The sequence below is a fragment of the Ahaetulla prasina genome, chromosome 16, assembly GCF_028640845.1.
Source record: "Ahaetulla prasina isolate Xishuangbanna chromosome 16, ASM2864084v1, whole genome shotgun sequence".
Classification (NCBI taxonomy): domain Eukaryota; kingdom Metazoa; phylum Chordata; class Lepidosauria; order Squamata; family Colubridae; genus Ahaetulla; species Ahaetulla prasina.
In genome coordinates, this window is record NC_080554.1 from 11,856,196 (window position 1) to 11,875,000 (window position 18,805).

The following is an 18,805-nucleotide window of genomic DNA, read 5'->3' on the forward strand; positions in this document are numbered from 1 at the left end:
GCGACCCCCTAAAACTAAAACTCACAACTTGCGTCCTCCGTTCCAGGGGAAAACGCTCAAAGCAACGCCAACGAATCCATCCAACAGTCTAATAACAACAACAACAACGTGTCAATCTTTCATTCATCTTTCAGAAAGTCGAAAAGGCTACATTTCTTACAGAAAAAACCAACAACTACAACACACACACGGAAACAAACAACGCTCCAAAGATACTCTGTTGCTTTTGGGAGCTGGCGCAAACTTTCTCCTGTGCGCAAAGAGAAACTTTCTCTTCGCGCACCGAAGTTCAGGGGCGGAGGGGCGATCGGCGCGTCCCCTAGAAGAGGGGAGGGGGCTGCCCTTGGAGACCACCCCCCCCGGCCCCCAGACCCAGGGGGTCTCTCCAGCCTTCCCTCCCCCCGCCCGTCGGCCGAGTCGGGGGATCACCGAGCCCCACAAACCCGACTCCCCCCCAGTCCTCGCGCCCGTGGTTTTGGAGACCGTGGAGGAGGGCGCGCAAGGGGAGCCCCCCCTGAGTCAACCGCCGCGGCCGAAGGCGCGGGAGCGCGCGCGCAAGGCTCCTCCTCCTCCTCCTCCTCCTCCCCCCTTTCCTGGTGCCTGCGCGCTCGCTCCCGAGGCGAGAGAGAGCGAGTGAGCAGCGGCCTGCGTGGCAGCTGGGGGCCCCCCGGAGAGGCCTCGGGAGCGCGCGTGGCTTGGCTTGCGCGAGCCGCCCGGCCTCCCTCTCTTCCCCCACCCCCCACCCCCCAACCCGCTCCGCGGTGCGGGGGCGGGAGCGCGCGGCCGGCAGGACGGAGGGAGCAGCCAGCCAGCGCGGGGACGCGCGCGGGACTGGGGCAACCTCGCGTCGGACTCCGACTGCTGCTCCTGGAGAGCCCCGGCTGGAGCACCAGCAACCGCAGGAGGAGAAGCAGAGGCGCCACCGCCGAAGGGGGCCCGAGGGCGCCCGGTTGGCAGGTAAGGAAGCCCGGGCTGCGGGGGGGGGCGGCAGGGGCGCTGAAGGCCCATTGGGGAGGGGGCACCCAGAGGCCGGCTAGCCACGCCCCCTCCCTTCATCCCTGGGGGGGGGTTGTCCCCCCTTTCCGTTCTTCCAACCTCTCCCACCCACCCTAGAGACCCCTTCCCCCAGTTGGCGCGATCGGCGCGGCGGAGTTGAGTTCCCCCCCACCCGAGTGAACGTTACAGGTCCGCGCGGCCCTCGGCGTGGGTGGCGGCCGAGGCTCGGGACGTCGCTCGTCCCCGACGGGCTCTGTCCCACCCCGCGTCCCCTGGGAAGCAGCGTGGCCCCCGGGTCTTCCTCCCCAACCCCCCCACCCCCATGACTGTCCTCCTCCTCCTTATCTCCTCGCCACGCAACGCGCGTGGCTGTCCAGCCTTTTTTTTTGGGGGGGGGGGTTTCCACGTCGGACTTGCTTTGAGCTTTTTCTTTTTTTAATTCGAGTTTTTTAGTTTTATATGATTTGTGCAAATCAGTGCGTGAATAGGGTGATACCTGGGTAGCATACATTTTGATACAAATAGACATAATATTATTTACTCGTTATTACATTTCAAGTTCATTGTTTCATATTGTTTAAACATACCTAATTTACTACTGCCCTTCAATTTCTAAGCCCCCCTTTTATTAGTACATATATCTTGTTATAGTATCTATCTATCTATCTGCCTATTATCTATCTATCTTCCATCAATCTATCTATCTATCTATCTATTTATTATCTATCATCTATCTATCTGCCTATTATCTATCATCTATCTACCTGCCTATTATCTATCTATCTATCTATCTATCTATCTATCTATCTATCTATCTATCTATCTATCTATCTATCTATCTATCTATCTATCTATCTATCCTGTTATTCCCCTCTTAGTTGTATTTCTATTTTAACTTTTTTCACCTCCAACTTGAGCTTTGAGGTTTCAGCTTTGGCTTAGGTTGGAGGTTTGTGGTGGTGGGTGACTGCCTCTCTCCCCACCCACCCTAGAGACCCTTCCCCAGTTGGCGCGATCGGCGCGGCGGAGTTGAGTTCCCCCACCCGAGTGAACGTTACAGGTCCGCGCGGCCCTCGGCGTGGGTGGCGGCCGAGGCTCGGGACGTCGCTCGTCCCCGACGGGCTCTGTCCCACCCCGCGTCCCCTGGGAAGCAGCGTGGCCCCCGGGTCTTCCTCCCCAACCCCCCCACCCCCATGACTGTCCTCCTCCTCCTTATCTCCTCGCCACGCAACCCGCGTGGCTGTCCAGCCTTTTTTTTTGGGGGGGGGGGTTTCCACGTCGGACTTGCTTTGAGCTTTTTCTTTTTTTAATTCGAGTTTTTTAGTTTTATATGATTTGTGCAAATCAGTGCGTGAATAGGGTGATACCTGGGTAGCATACATTTTGATACAAATAGACATAATATTATTTACTCGTTATTACATTTCAAGTTCATTGTTTCATATTGTTTAAACATACCTAATTTACTACTGCCCTTCAATTTCTAAGCCCCCCTTTTATTAGTACATATATCTTGTTATAGTATCTATCTATCTATCTGCCTATTATCTATCTATCTTCCATCAATCTATCTATCTATCTATCTATTTATTATCTATCATCTATCTATCTGCCTATTATCTATCATCTATCTACCTGCCTATTATCTATCTATCTATCTATCTATCTATCTATCTATCTATCTATCTATCTATCTATCTATCTATCTATCTATCTATCTATCTATCCTGTTATTCCCCTCTTAGTTGTATTTCTATTTTAACTTTTTTCACCTCCAACTTGAGCTTTGAGGTTTCAGCTTTGGCTTAGGTTGGAGGTTTGTGGTGGTGGGTGACTGCCTCTCTCCCCCACCCATCCCTTAAATCTCTTGGGGGTTCCTGGGAAGGGGGAGGGGCATGACTCATCCGCCCTTTCAGGTTTGGGAGGGGGGGGAGGATTGACAAGGCTGAGTGGTTGGTCCTGCTTCGGACCCGCTTCCTGGACAGGTTCCTATCCTCAGCCAGGCCTGAGTTAGGTCCGGGCCATGGAAAAGACCCCAGCCCCATACACCCATTCAATCCCTCCAGAATCAAAATACTTCCATCAGTTAGGGCCGCGGTGTGGCTCAGGCTGTAAGAAGCCTGTTATTAAAACACAGCTGTCTGCAATTACTGCAGGTTCTAGTCCCACCAGGTCCAAGATTGACTCAGCCTTCCATCCTTTATAAGGTAGGTAAAATGAGGACCCAGATTGTTGGGGGGGCAATAAGTTGACTTTGTAAATATACAAATAGAATGAGACTATTGCCTTACACACTGTAAGCCGCCCTGAGTCTTCGGAGAAGGGCGGGATATAAATGTAAATAAATAAATAAATAAAGTTTGCATCTTGAGGCTGGCGGTCCTTGTCTAGGAAGGTTAGTGGAGCAGCAGAGACAGTGGGTCTGAGGTCTCTGCTTGGGGGGGGGGCGGCTTGCTTTGACACAGGCCCCGCTGCAGCCCAGCTGGGACATTTTGGTGGTGGGGCGGTCAACACGGGCACACCCCCACCTCCTCTCTGGAGCCCAGAAGAATCAGAAAGCAGGAAGGGACACTCCAGGTGCCCTGGTGGCCCTAAGCCTAGAATGCCCTCCTCCCCAAGCCAGGGGGGCCCTGCTGCCTTTGATTTAATAGAAATTTCCAATATTTAGGCCACAGGACCTGCGTGTCTTCGGGAGGCCCCTGGCCTCACCTGCAAGGTTTCCCCTCCTCTCGCTTGGACAGGTTTCTCTTCATTCCTGTCGCCAGAGGTTGGGGTGGGAAGGATACCTTTCCTGGGTCTTGATTTATGCACCTATGACACAGCAGGGAGATCTGTTTACAGGCCTGGGTTTTTTTTCCTGGATTAGCCAAGTGCAGGAAGAGACTCCTCTGGTTAAATTGCTATAAACATCTGTCTGTCAGATCTCTTATCTCCACTTCTGTTTGTCTGTCTAATCTCTTGTATCTGTCTGTCCTCTGTCTATCTAATTTATCTATCTATTATCTGTCTATATCTCTATCTATCTATCTATCTATCTAGAATAGAATAGAATAGATTTTTTTTTTTTATTGGCCAAGTGTGATTGGACACACAAGGAATTTGTCTTGGTGCATATGCTGTCAATGTACATAAAAGAAAAGATACGTTCATCAAGGTACAACATTTACAACACAATTGATGATCAATATATCAATATAAATCATAAGGATTGCCAGCAACAAGTTATAGTCATACAGTCATAAGTGGAAAGAGATTGGTGATGGGAACTATGAAATGATTAATAGTAGTGCAGATTCAGTAAATAGTCTGACAGTGTTGAGGGAATTATTTGTTTAGCAGAGTGATGGCCTTCGGGGAAAAACTGTTCTTGTGTCTAGTTGTTCTGGTGTGCAGTGCTCTATAGCGTCGTTTTGAGGGTAGGAGTTGAAACAGTTTATGTCCAGGATGCGAGGGATCTGCAAATATTTTCACGGACCTCTTCTTGATTCGTGCAGTATACAGGTCCTCCATGGAAGGCAAGTTGGTAGTAATTATTTTTTCTGCAGTTCTAATTATCCTCTGAAGTCTGTGTTTTTCTTCTATCTATCTATCTATCTATCTATCTATCTATCTATCTATCTATCTATCTATCTATCTATCTATCTATCTATCTAATCTCTTTATCTGTCTTCTGTCTAATCTATTATCTCTATCTATCATCTATCTATTTCTCTATATCTCTATCTATCATTATTACCCATCTGTCTAGTATCTGCATCTATCTATCTATCTATCTAGAATAGAATAGAATAGAATAGAATAGAATAGAATAGAATAGAATAGAATAGAATAGAATAGAATTTTTTATTGGCCAAGTGTGATTGGACACACAAGAAATTTGTCTTGGTGCAAATGCTCTCAGTGTACATAAAAGAAAAGATACCTTCATCAAGGTACAACACTTACAACACTTAATTATAGTCATAGGGTACAAATTTAACACTTAATGATACAACACTTAATGATAGTCATAGAACTACAAATAAACAATCAGGAAGCAATATCAATATAAATCGTAAGGATACAAGTTACAGTCATACAGTCCTAAGTGGGAGGAGATGGGTGATGGGAACGATGAGAAGATTAATAGTAGTGCAGACTTAGTAAATAGTTTGACAGTGTTGAGGGAATTATTTGTTTAGCAGAGTGATGGCGTTCGGGAAAAAACTGTTCTGGTGTCTAGTTGTTCTGGTGTGCAATGCTCTATATAGCGTCGTTTTGAGGGTAGGAGTTGAAACAGTTTATGTCCAGGATGCGAGGGGTCTGTAACTATTTTCCCAGCCCTCTTTTGACTCGTGCAGTATACAGGTCCTCCATGGAAGGCAGGTTGGTAGCAATTATTTTTTCTGCAGTTCTAATTATCCTCTGAAGTCTGTGTCTGTCCTGTTGGGTTGCAGAACCAAACCAGACAGTTATAGAGGTGCAGATGACAGACTCAATAATTCCTCTGTAGAACTGGATCAACAGCTCCTTGGGCAGTTTGAGCTTTCTGAGTTGGGATCTATCTGTCTGTCTGTCTGCCTTCTATCTAATCTATCTATCTAATCTTTTTGTTTGTCTTCTGTCTATCTGATCTCTGTCTGTCTGTCTGTCTCTGTAATCTCTTGTATCTATCTGTCTATCTTCTGCCTATCTAATCCCTCTTCTCTTCTCTTCTCTTTTCTCTCTCTCTCTCTCTCTCTCTCTTCTCTATCTTGGGCTTGACTGTCTACACAGGCCTCTGCTAACTAACACTGTTTCTCTAGAACCATCACTTGCTGAAACCTCAAACTTTGTAGCAATAAACTTCAGCTTAATGTGAGGTTTTAGGAATGTGGTTACGGGCAGCCACCTCTTTGGAATTTTTATGCCAGCCAGTTTTCCAACCTCCCCAATGCAAAACCAGAAATGATAGGTGGAAGTAAGCCAAGGGGCCTCCAAAGAGGACTAGGCAATTCACTCTGGAGTTCACGTGAATCAAATCATTTCAGCGGAATAAGGAGTCACCTCTGTGCTCTAGCTAGCCACTCTTTCCCAGGGAGGGAGGTTAAACTGGGTTTGCAGGAACCCGTCTACATCATAATCATTCTCATTTCGGATAGCAGCAGGAATGCTGTAATTTTCCCCCCCTCTCCTTGCGTGTATACTCTGCAAAGATAAATATATATTGCATGTACCTATATGGTTTATCTCCACATAGTATAAATCAGGGGTAATAATAATAATAGGGTTGGAAGGGACCTTGGAGGTCTTCTAGTCCAACCCCCTGCCCAGGCAGGAAACCCTACACCATTTCAGGCAAATGATTATCCAACATTTTCTTAAAAATTTCCAGTGTTGGAGCATTCACAACTTCTGCAGGCAAGTTGTTCCACTTATTAATTATTCTGACTGTCAGGAAATTTCTCCTTAGTTCTAAGTTGCTTCTTTCCTTGATTAGTTTGTATCCATTGCTGCCCTCAGGTGCTTTGGAAAATAGCTTGACTCCCTCTTCTATCTATCTATCTATCTATCTATCTATCTATCTATCTATCTATCTATCTATCTATCTATCTATCCTCTTATATCTATCTGTCTGCCTTCTATCTAATCTATCTATCTAATCTCTTTGTCTGTCTTCTGTCTGTCTGATTTCTGTCTGTCTGTCTCTGTAATCTCTTGTATCTATCTGTCTATCTTCTGCCTATCTAATCCCTCTTCTCTTCTCTTCTCTTCTCTTCTCTTCTCTTCTCTTCTCTTCTCTTCTCTTCTCTTCTCTCTTATCTATCTTGGGCTTGACTGTCTACACAGGCTTCTGCTAACTAACACTGTTTCTCTAGAACCATCACTTGCTGAAACCTCAAACTTTGTAGCAATAAACTTAAGCTTATTTCTTAGTTCTAAGTTGCTTCTTTCCTTGATTAGTTTCCATCCATCGCTTCTTGTCCTGCCCTCAGGTGCTTTGGAGAATAGTTTTGACTCCCTCTTCTTTGGGGCAGCTCCTGAGATATTGGAAGGCTGCTATCCTGTCTCCCCTAGTCCTTCTTTTCATTAAACTAGACATACCGAGTTCCTGCAACCGTTCTTCATCTGCTTTTGCCTCCAGTCCCCTAATCATCTTTGTTGCTCTTCTCTGCACTTTTTCAAACTGGATGTCAAACTGGATTTTTTTGAGGGCCAAATCAGCATTGTAGTTGTCCTCCGCGAGCCGGCCACAGGGGGAGGGAGAGAGGAGACGGGACAGCATACATGACCCCACAGCATCCCGTTTTCAGCCTGGACTGTCTCTTGCAGCACACGTGTCCCCCACATGCCCCATTTTCAGTAGCAGAGGCACCGTGGGCCGGTCCTTTCCTATTTCCAGGTCGTCCCCATGGGCCAGATTTAAACACCTCAAGGGCCGGATCCGGCCCACGGGCTTTGAGTTTAATACCCCCGGTATAAATCTTACCCGTGATGGTTCTTTTTAAATTCTAGGCTAAAATGGAAACGTGTCTTTATCATTTTAGAATTAGAATTCTTTATTGGCCAAGTGTGATTAGAGACACTCAAGGAATTTGCCTCCGGTGCATAAGCTCTCAGTGTGCATACAACTGTTGTGTCTGCGCCCCCCCCCCGAGCCGGGCCCCCTGCCAGAAAGTGACTCGGAAAGTGAGGGGGAAGGGCCATCAGGACTTACCTCGGGAGCACCGGCTTCCCTGGCTCAGCTCCAGGAGCCAGAGGCAGGCCAGGTGGAGGAGATAACAAGGCCTCCGTCCCCTGACTCTTCCCCCCCAGGCCACGCCTCCGGACCCAGCTGATGGCAATCAGGCCTGGCTGGACCCTAGGTTTCATAGGCAGGAGAGGCGGGAACAATTGAAGCAGGGGTGGGGCAGGCCTAGGAAGTGCTGAGTCATGGAGCCACACCCCACAGGATATAAAACCATTGAGGGCTGCTATGCCTCTTCGTAGCAGGCAAATCAATTGCTTAACTAGAGCTGAAGTACTGTTTGTTCCTGGGTGACTCATCGGCATCAAGGGAGATAACAGAGTCACTTGACAGACCCTCGCTAGTTTGCTGCCAGAGCTGATAGTGCCGGCTAATTAAGCCATCGCTCGGATGGAGGCGAGTGGGGACAGAACATCAACAATGGTGATAGATCATTATCCTGGCTGTTGTAAAAAACACACATCCATCAGAAAACATTAGTTATAACACTTAGTGACGGTCATGGATCCGAAATAAATTGAAGAGATAATTTTGCAAATAATCTGAAGGCAGCTGGCTGTAGCGGTGGGCCATTGGATACGGTACCGTCGTCTCCGGCAAGTTTCTAGAAATTACCCATACTTTTCGGAATATAGATGCACTTTCCCCCCGCCCTAAAAGAGAGTGGAAATGTCAGTGCGTCTTATAGACTGAATAAAGCCATTTTTGGCCTCCTGAAACCCACCCTGTGTGCCCCGTTTTTGCCAAAAACAGGGCAGTTTTTCGCAAAAAATGGGACTCACAGGGGGTTTGCAAGGCCTGCACAGCAGTGGTAAAATCCTCCGCAGATTGCCACCAGTTTGCTGCCCTCACACGCGCGGTGCACGCCAAATGCACGCTGCATCCCCATGCACACGCACACCAAACGCATGCTTTGCACGGAAAAAAGGAGGCTTAACAAGGTAAGTAGAACAGCGAAGGGGGAAAACAGCTGTGCCGCGCGATTTAGATTCGCTAGAAAGCAGGATTTCCTGCTTTCTAGCGATTATAAATTACGCGGCACAACTGATCATCGGAAATACTGGTTCCGACGAACTGGTAGCTTTTACCACTATCGGTTCGCCCAAACCGGTGTGAACCGGTAACATTTCACCCCTGCTGCAGAGTGCTCCTGGGAGCCAGGAAGCGCAAAAACCGGATGCATGGAGGCCAAAAAACTACTTTTTTTTCTTGTCTTCCTCTTCGAAATCTTGGTGCCTCTTATACTCCAGTATAAGAGGCACTTATACTTATAGTCAGGAAAATACAGTAATGGTGACAGAATCAGATCTCAGAGCTTTGCTTCCAAAAATTCCTCTTTTCTTGAAAAAGGGCCCTGAATTCTTTTAAAGCTTGTTTGGCAGGTTTAGTTAAAGGCAAAAATCTTAACCGCTGAGAAAGGAATTGGTTTATGTTGAAAAGTGGTGCCCTCCGAGTAAATTTCTCTGAATTGGGTACGGTGGAAGTATTCCCCTCACACACACTCTGACTAGGTGGCTCAGTGGCTGAGACACTGAGCTTGTCAATCAGAAAGGTCGGCAGTTTGGCGGTTCAAATCCCTAGTACAGGTCTCCTGGATGAGCATGGGGTTGGACTAGATGACCTCCAAGGTCCCTTGCAACTCTGTTACTGTTACTGAACCCGTCATAACAGGGACCATTTAAGGCGTTTCCGACGAGTGATTTTGAGAAACGAAGAAAAAAAGTTTGGGAAATAACAGGCAGCCTTCGACATACGACCACAACTGAGCCACAAAATTTCTCTTGTTCAGTGAAACTTACTTAGTTGTTTTGCTCCGTTTTACGACCTTTCTCGCCACGGCTGTTAAGTGAATCCCTGGCCGTTGTTAAGTTTGCCCCCCCCACCCCCCGGTTGTAACGCGAATCTGGCTTCCCCAGGCACTTTTGCGTGTCGCAAAAGAGGATCGCGTGACCCCGGGATACAGCAAACGGTCATAAGTATGAGTCGGTCGACTTTTGATCATGTGGCCATAGGGATGCTGCAGTGGTCGTAAGTGTGGAAAAAATGGTCAGAAGTCACTTTTTTCAGAGCCGTTGTAACTCAGGGATCTGCAACCTTGGCAACTTTAAGCCTGGGGGATTTCAACTCCCAGAATGCCCCAGCCAGCAAAGCTGGCTGGGGCATTCTGGGAGTTGAAGTCCGCCAGGCTTAAAGTTGCCAAGGTTGGAGACCCCTGCCCTAAATGAACTGCTGTAAGTTTTGGACCACCTTTACAGATAGTCCTGGACCTACAGCCATTCGTTTAGTGACGGTTTGAAGTTGCAGCTGGAAAAAAAAGTGATTTCTGGTAAGTTTTCACACTGTAACAGACTTCCTAGGGTCACGTGATCAAAATTCAGCCACTGAGTCAGATTTACGACGGTTGCAGTGTCCTGGGGGTCAGGCGTTCACCATTTTATTTTCAGAATCAGAATCGAGCCAGAAGGGACTTCAAAGGTCTTCTAGTCCAGCCCCCCTTCTGACAAGCAAAGCCAATGAGGGGAGCCAGATTCGCTTAATGACGTGATTCCCTTAAGAACGGCGGCAGTGATTCTCTCGACAATGGGGGCGATAAAAGGACCATCAAACGGGGGCGCAACTCACTCCGTTTCCGTAGCGACGGAAACTTTGGCCTCGCTTGTCATAAGTCGAGGACGGCTTGTAATTCCAGTGGCGACGTTCAGCCCGGGGCTTTCAGATCAACAGGTTCGTTTAGCGTTCATTTCTTTACTTTAAGAAAAATAAAGTGGGTTGTTTTTTTTTTTTTAACCAATTGAGTCAAATCCAGCCGAAGGATTCTGGGCACATCCGGGATTTTGAATTAGTGAGGATTTCTCCTGGATTCGAACTGTTGAACGGTGCAAAAAAAAAAAAATCACTGGAGGTTTTTAAGAAGAGATTGGACAGCCACTCTGTTTGAAACGGCATAGGACCTCCAGCTTAAGCCGGGGACTGGACTAGAGGACCTCTAAAGGCCCCTTCTGGCTCTATTCTGATTCTGAAAACCTTTGGGGGCGGGTTTGACCTCCCCCTCAACTGAGAACCAGAAATCTTGGTTTAACAATGGCTAATGTGTCAAATGGAATTTCATTGGGGGCCGCATCAGGGTTGTGTTTGACCTCGGGGGGGGGGAGGGAATGGGGGGGCATGGATGGGGGGAGCATGGCCAGCTCAACATCACTCGTGTTGTGGGGCACCTGTGGTGGCCAAGTGCTAAGGCAGGACTTCCCTCAGACCCTCCCTCCCTCCCTCATAATCTCCCTTCCTTCCTTCCTTCCTTCCTTCCTTCCTTCCTTCCTTCCTTCCTTCCTTCCTTCCTTCCTTCCTTCCTTCCTTCTCTTCTCTTCTCATACCATCCATTTCCTTCTTCCTTCTCCTTCCTTCCTTCCTTCCTTTCCTTTCTTCTCATACCATCCATTTCCTTCCTTCTTCCTTCTCCCTTCCTTCCTTCCCTCTCCTCATACCATCTATCTCCTTCCTTCTTCCTTCTCCTTCCTTCCTTCCTCTCTTCTCATACCATCCATCTCCTTCCTTCTTCCTTCCTTCCTTCTCCTTCCTTCCTTCCTTCCTTCCTTCCTTCCTTCCTTCCTTCCTTCTTTCCTTTCCTTTCCTTTCCTTTCCTTTCTTCTCATACCATCCATTTCCTTCCTTCTTCCTTCCTTCCCTTCTCATACCATCTATTTCTTTCCTTCTTCCTTCTCCTTCCTTCCTTCCCTCTCTTCTCATACCATCCATCTCCTTCCTTCCTTCCTTCCTTCCTTCCTTCCTTCCTTCCTTCCTTCCTTCCTTCCTTCCTTCCTTCCTTCCTTCCTTCCTTCCTTCCTTCCTTCCTTCTCCTTCCTTCCTTCCTTCCTTCCCTTCCTTCCTTCTCTTTTCTTCTTCCTTCCCATCTTTCCTTCTTTTTTGTGGTCTTTCTTCTTTCCCTTTCTCCTTTCTTGTTCCCTACTCAGATGCTCAAATACCAAAGGGGAAACATTTCTCCTTTTGGTTTGCTTTAAGTTTGTTTGACTAGCATTCTGCCAGCGAAAACAGAATCTGGGGGGCCGTGTGTGCCCCTCCGAGCTCCATTTTCACTGGCATAGGCACATGGGCCAGTCCTTCGCCGTTTCTAGGGGGCCCCTGCGGGCCGGATCCGGCCCAACGGCCTTGAGTTTGTCACCCTTGCTCTAAATACTCTTGGAAAAGCCATGAAAAGCCGTGGATCCCATTATCTGCGGAGATTCTCTGTCATCTTGCCCGTCTGTGTTTAGTTACACCTGTGTGGAAACCTCTTGTCACTGAGATGGAAAAAAAAATCACCTTTGGGGTGTGTTGTGACAGAGTTGTGCAGGGCGAGAGATTTTATTTCCTACATCTCCCAGGGTGAAAAATCAGAAAGCAGCAATCCAACAGGCCACAGTTGTTCTGAAGGCACAAAGGGCTCAAAACACAACAGGTCTCTCTCCTTGCGAATGTTTTTAGTTTCCATCAGTCTCTCCTGGGTATCGGTGGGGGAACTCAGGGGTAAGCAGGCCGGCTCTGGGTTGTAATTACTTGTTGTGAAAAAAGGATCTCTGGAGATGACAATTCATTTCATATTTACTTCTCAGCCTTGCCAACAGCAGCGGAGATGCGAAGCACGCACGTTAAAAGAAGAGGGAAGGAGAGACGGGAAAGGAGAGAGGGAAATGGATGGAAGCAGAGGAGAAGGAGAAAGTGAAGTGGAGAAGAGGAGAGGAGGAGAGGAAAAGGGAAGAGAAGGAAGGAGAGAGGGAAATGGATGAAAGCAGGAGAAGGAGAAAGCGAAGTGGAGAAGAGGAGCGGAGGAGAGGAAAAGGGAAGAGAGGGAAGGAGTGGGAAGGAGAGAGGGAAAAGGAGAGAGGGAAGGAGAGGGAAGTGGAGAGGAGGAGAGAAAAAGGGAGGAGAGGGGAAAGGAGAGAGGGAAATGGATGGAAGCAGAGAAGAAAGAGAGAGGGAAGGAGAGGAAGAGGAGAGGAAGAGGGAAGGAGAGAGGAAATGGATGGAAGCAGAGGAGAAGGAGAAAGCGAAGTGGAGAAGAGGAGAGGAGGAGAGGGAAAGGGAAGAGAGGGAAGGAGAGAGGGAAATGGATGGAAGCAGGAGAAGGAGAAAGCGAAGTGGAGAAGAGGAGCGGAGGAGAGGAAAAGGGAAGAGAGGGAAGGAGTGGGAAGGAGAGAGGGAAAAGGAGAGAGGGAAGGAGAGGGAAGTGGAGAGGAGGAGAGGAGGAGAGAGAGGGAAGGAGTGGGAAGGAGAGGGAAGGAGAGAGAGGGAAGGAGAGGAAGTGCAGAGGAGGAGAAGAGGAGAAAAGGGAGGAGAGGGAAAGGAGAGGGAAATGGATGGAAGCAGAGAAGAAAGAGAGAGGGAAGGAGGGAAGGAGAGGAAAAGGAAGAGGGAAGAGAGAGGAAATGGATGGAAGCAGAGGAGAAGGAGAAAGCGAAGTGAGAAGAGGAGGAGGAGAGGGAAAAGGAAGAGAGGGAAGGAGAGGGAAATGGATGGAAGCAGGAGAAGGAGAAAGCGAAGTGGAGAAGAGGAGCGGAGGAGAGGAAAAGGAAGGAGGGGAAAGGAGAGGGAAGGAGAGGGAAGGAGGGAAGGAGGGAAGGAGGGAAGGAGAGGAAGAGGAGAGAAAAGGAGGAGGAGGGGAAAGGAGAGGGAAATGGATGGAAGCAGAGAAGAAAGAGAGGGAAGGAGGAGAGGAAGAGAGGAGGAGGAGAGGAAGAGGGAAGGAGAGAGGAGAGGAGAGAGGAGAGGAAGAGGAGGAGAAGAGGAGAGGAGGAGAGGAAAAGGAAGAGAGGGAAGGAGAGAGGAAATGGATGGAAGCAGAGGAGAAGGAGAGGGAAGGAGAGGGAAGAGAAGAGGAGGAGAGGAAAAGGGAAGAGAGGGAAGGAGTGGGAAGGAGAGGGGAAAGGAGAGAGGGAAGGAGAGGAAGTGCAGAGGAGGAGAAGAGGAGAAAAGGGAGGAGAGGGAAAGGAGAGGGAAATGGATGGAAGCAGAGAAGAAAGAGAGAGGGAAGGAGGGAAGGAGAGGAAAAGGAAGAGGGAAGAGAGAGGAAATGGATGGAAGCAGAGGAGAAGGAGAAAGCGAAGTGAGAAGAGGAGGAGGAGAGGGAAAGGGAAGAGAGGGAAGGAGAGAGGGAAATGGATGGAAGCAGGAGAAGGAGAAAGCGAAGTGGAGAAGAGGAGCGGAGGAGAGGAAAAGGGAAGAGAGGGAAGGAGTGGGAAGGAGAGAGGGAAAAGGAGAGAGGGAAGGAGAGGGAAGTGGAGAGGAGGAGAGGAGGAGAGAAAAAGGGAGGAGAGGGGAAAGGAGAGAGGGAAATGGATGGAAGCAGAGAAGAAAGAGAGAGGGAAGGAGAGGGAAGAGGAGAGGAGGAGAGGAAGAGGGAAGGAGAGAGGGAAATGGATGGAAGCAGAGGAGAAGGAGAAAGCGGTGGAGAAGAGGAGAGGAGGAGAGGAAAAAGGAAGAGAGGGAAGGAGAGAGGGAAATGGATGGAAGCAGAGGAGAAGGAGAGGGGGAAGGAGAGGGAAGAGAAGAGGAGGAGAGGAAAAGGGAAGAGAGGGAAGGAGTGGGAAGGAGAGAGGGGAAAGGAGAGAGGGAAGGAGAGGGAAGTGCAGAGGAGGAGAAGAGGAGAGAAAAAGGGAGGAGAGGGAAAAGGAGAGAAGGAAATTGATGGAAGCAGAGGAGAAGGAGAGAGGGAAGGAGAGGGAAGTGGAGAAGAGAGGAGGAGAGGAAAAGGGAGGATAGAGAAGGAGAGAGGGGAAAGGAGAGAGATAAGTACATAGAATATAGAGATAAGCACATGCAGTTATGGTACAATTATGAAAGTAATGGATACAAGTATGACATACAGCATTATGTGTTTAAAAAGAGACTATAAGGTAGGGTTAAGAGAATGCTGGTTATAATCAGGGTGTATAATACTATATATACTTTAAAAGGACTGGATTCAGCCAAGTACACTACCGTTGCAAAACTGGAAACGTGATGCATTAAAAAGAAAAATGTATAATACAAATATTGTTTAAAAATTTTGCACGTTCTCGTGGAGTACACATGCACACAGAGACACACAAAAATTACATTTCCCGGATTCTGTATGCTAAGCCATCTGATCGGGCAGATTCCTGCCAGGGAAGAAAAAAACTATGCCAAGGAGGGAGGGGTCAGAAGAATTTTCTTCTTGGTTGGGTGGATAGCACAGAAGAGGGAAGCGTCCTTTTAACAAGAACAAACACTCGCCCCCCCCCCCCACTTCTTGCAAAATAGCAAGATTTCTCCCCTACTCCTATTTTGTGGTGAAGAGCAGCTCTGATTTTTTGGCGCAATCGGCTCATTTCTGCAAGATATTTCTCCCTCTTTTCCAAACTCAGCTTTTGGAAACTTAAGCTTTTGCAGCCTTCTTAAAAAAAAACCAACAACAAGCAAACCTTAAAAGGTGTGTGACACAACACGAGACATAACAACTATTTTGCAATCAAGAGGCTGAGCCTCTTTCTCGCTGTTTCTTTAAAGCATCCACTTCTCACTCCGCTTGTACGGGGCAATTTGCGAGGAACCTAACGGCGCCTCGTTTAAAATCCCTCTCACGTCAAACCATGTTGTCTAAAACGAACCTGCTAATGTTCAGTTCCTGCTTGTTAGAAGAGAATAACGGAGTTGGAAGGGACCTTGGAGGTCTTTTAGTCTGACCCCCTGCTCAGAGAGGAGACTCATGTATCATTTCAGATAAATGGTTGTCTTTCAAATTTCCAGCGTTGGAGCATTCATTCTGGAGGCAAGTTGTTCCACTGCTTGATTGTTCTAACTGTCAGGAAATTTCTCCTTAGTTCTAAGTTGCTTCTCTCCTTGATCAGTTTCCACCCATTGCTTCTTGTCCTGCCCTTAGGTGCTTTAGAGAATAGCTTGACTCCTTCTTTGTGGCAACCCCTGAGATACTGCTATCATGTCCCCCTTAGTCCATCTTTACATTAAACTAGACATACCCAATTCCAGCTACCATTCCTTGTATGTTTTAGCCTCCGGTCCCCTAATCATCTTTGTTGCTCTTCCCTTCACTCTTTCTATCCTGTTTCCCCAAAAATAAGTCCCAATCGGAAAAGAAGTCCTAGCATGATTTTTCAGGATACTCGTAATCTAAGCCCTACCTCAAAAATAAGCCCCAGTTAAGATCGTCAGCCAACAGAGGCTTTTAGTACTGTATTTCCCCTACAAAATAAGACCTAACCAGAAAATAAGCCCTAATGTGTCTTTTGGAGGAAAAAATTAATACATAAGACTCGGTCTTATTTTCAGGGAAACACGGTAGAGTCTCCAAATCTTTTTTACATTGTGGCGACCAAAATCCGAATAATAGCTAGCTAGTTCTTTCTTGACTCATCATCGTCAATCTTTGGAGCTGATCTAACATCTGTTTAATTGAAGCAAGGAGCTCAGCCTGTTGACTCCGTGGGAGAACCCAGTTGAGAAAATTCAAAATATTATTTTGATAGTAAAAACTCCAGAAAGTTCATAGCTAAGAGTGCTTTGAATTCCAAAGAGCCACATTTTAAATAGGTAGGAACAGGGAAGGAAACAGCTCTTTGGTGTGATTTTAAAAATAGGGTCAGGAAGAGAAGGATGGGCTCTTTTCTTTGCCCCCCCCCCATGAGCTGGTTGGGTAGTTTTGTGTGGCAGAGGAAAGGCTCAGCGGATAGGATGTGAACTCTCTTTTTTTTAAAATTAGAATTAGAATTCTTTTATTGGCCAAGTGAGATTGGACACACGGAGAATTTGTGTACATCAAAAGAGAAAAATAAAATAAAATATATTCGTCAAGAATCATCAGATACAACACTTCGTGGTAAGTCACCGGATACTAATAAGCCGTCAAAATCATACTAGGAAACAATAAAAACAATATAAGTTGTAAAGACACAAGCAACATGGATATAGCCATAAGTAGAAAAGGAGATAGGTAATAGGAAGGATGAGAAGAAGAATATTAATACAGTCTTAGTAGTTAATTTGACAGTGTTGTGGGAATTATTTGTTTAGCAGAGTGATGGCGTTCGGGGGAAAAGCTTTGAGGGTTTAAGGCAGGAGTAGTCAACCTTTTTATACCTATCGCCCACTTTTGTATCTCTGTTAGTAGTAAAATTTTCTAACCGCCCACCGGTTCGGGGGGAGATGCACGAGCTATTCTGGGACGAGGCTCTTTTGTTTACGGTCGCACTATAGCGCCATTTAGTTTCACTTAGATAACGTGAACTAAACTTATGCGCGGGCGATACGAATAGTATATTTTCAGAAATTTAAATTTAAATTTATGAAAACCTAATGAAAATGTTTTTTAAATAATGCTATGAATATTTTTTTTTTTAAAAAGTCGATTAAATTTAAAAAAAGGAAAGTGCTTCAGTATCGGACAAAACCCCTACCGCCCACCATGAAAGCTGGAACGCCCACTAGTGGGCGGTAGGGACCAGGTTGACTACCACTGGTTTAAGGCAACCTTAAACCCTCAAAGAGCCACAAAAGTCCTAACCGGAACCCCCCCCCCTCCCACCCACGTTCAATTCTGGAGCCGACCGGAAGTCCGGTTCCCCCACCATAGAGTCTCCTTCTAGTGCGGTGTCCTTTTTCCTCTACTTGTCCTAACCAAAAGCCCTATCAGTTGTGGAGCCGGCCAGAAAACCCGCCCCTTGCCATAGAGTCTCCTCCTGGGATGCCCCTACCTGAACCGGAAGCTCCTCTCCAAATTGTGGCGCCGACCAGCGACAGGGAGCCGCAGCAGAGGGATGAAAAAACCACATGCAGCTCCGGAGCCGCAGGTTGCCGAGCCCTGTACTAGTTGTTCTGGTGTGCAGTGCTCTATAGCCTCGTTTTGAGGGTAGGAGTTGAAACAATTTATGTCCAGGATGCGAAAGGGGTCTGTAGATATTTTCACAGCCCACTTTTTGATTCGTGCAGTGTACATTTATTTCATATTTTTAATTAGTTAATCAAAGCATAAAAGTAGAGAAATACATAGAAAAATGGAAATAAGGGGAAAATAGGGGAAGAAAAGGGGGAAGAGGAAAAAAAATGTAGGTTAAGAGGAGAAGGAAACGGAAAACATTGGCTGCCAACTCCTTTTGGAGAAGTAGAATAAGGTAATAACAATTGATGTTTTACTTTCACATAATAATACATATTAGCCATTTTTATAACCTATCTAATCAGCAAAAAACGAAGTTTCATATTTCCCTCCCACACACACACTTTCAAGCTCAAAAGTCCAGAAGCCGTTTTCCAAGTGGAAAAAAAAAATAATGTTTCTGTTCTTTTGCTTTAATTGAAGTAGACATTTTAGCCCTCTCTGCTCATTCCATCCATTTTTGCAGCCATTTGTCCGTGGTGGGAATCAAGATAGGAGGCGAACTCTTGGCCCAGCCTGGGGTGTGTGTGCGGTGGGCGTCTGGGGGGTCAGGTAGAAACCTCCCACCCACCCCGAGGGCTGCAGGCGGTCCGTTTTCCGGAAAGCTGTGCTGCTGAATTCGCCTCTTAATTATTTTTATTTTCATCTCTTGGTTTATTCAACGAGAAATGCCTGCCAGGTTCTGGAACAGCCAGCCGTTGTGGATTCCCAAGGAAGAAATTTGTTGGGCTGCTAACGCAGCGGATGCTATTGTGCACCCAAAAACTTTTTCCTGGGATGTGTGGAAGATGGGAGCAACCCTTCTGCTTGTCCGGGCCTGTCTTGTGAGTCAGAAGCTTCCCTCTGTCTCAGGGGGAGGCGGGCCAGGGGGATTGCTCAAGTTGGGAATTTCCCCCTGGCCTCTGCTACCCGGATTTGTGTCAAAGAGGGAGTCTGAGCATCTGCCTGCCAAGTGGAAGGAACGTTTGAAATGAAAGGCAGGTGTTACGGGAAAGAAAGGAAGAGAGTGAGAGAAAAGAAAGAAAGAAGAAAGAAAAGGGAGAGAGAGAAAGAAGGAGAGAGAGAGAAAGAAAGAAAGAGAAAGCAGAAAGAAAGAGAAAGAAAGAGAAAGAAAAAAGGTAAAAGAAAGAAAGAAAGGAAAAGAAAGGAAGGGAAGGAGAAGGAAGGAGTTGGGAATGAAAAGAGAAGGAAGGAAAGGA

General features: G+C 47.1%; 1 protein-coding gene across 4 annotated transcripts in view; it reads left to right on the plus strand.

Moving 5' to 3' along the window:
• Nucleotides 1-606: 606 nt before the first annotated feature.
• NEK6 (NIMA related kinase 6) overlaps nt 607-18,805 on the plus strand; it is a 95,444-nt gene continuing 77,245 nt past the window's right edge. For 2 of the 4 annotated variants that reach the window (XM_058159116.1, XM_058159117.1), the window contains exons 1-2: nt 821-957; nt 10,147-10,426. In XM_058159116.1, coding sequence (XP_058015099.1) covers nt 10,283-10,426 — 144 coding nt within the window. In that variant the 5' untranslated portion in view covers nt 821-957; nt 10,147-10,282. Of the gene's footprint in view, nt 958-10,146; nt 10,427-18,805 lie in introns of all 4 variants that reach the window. The other 2 variants (XM_058159115.1, XM_058159118.1) reach the window with 2 other exon arrangements.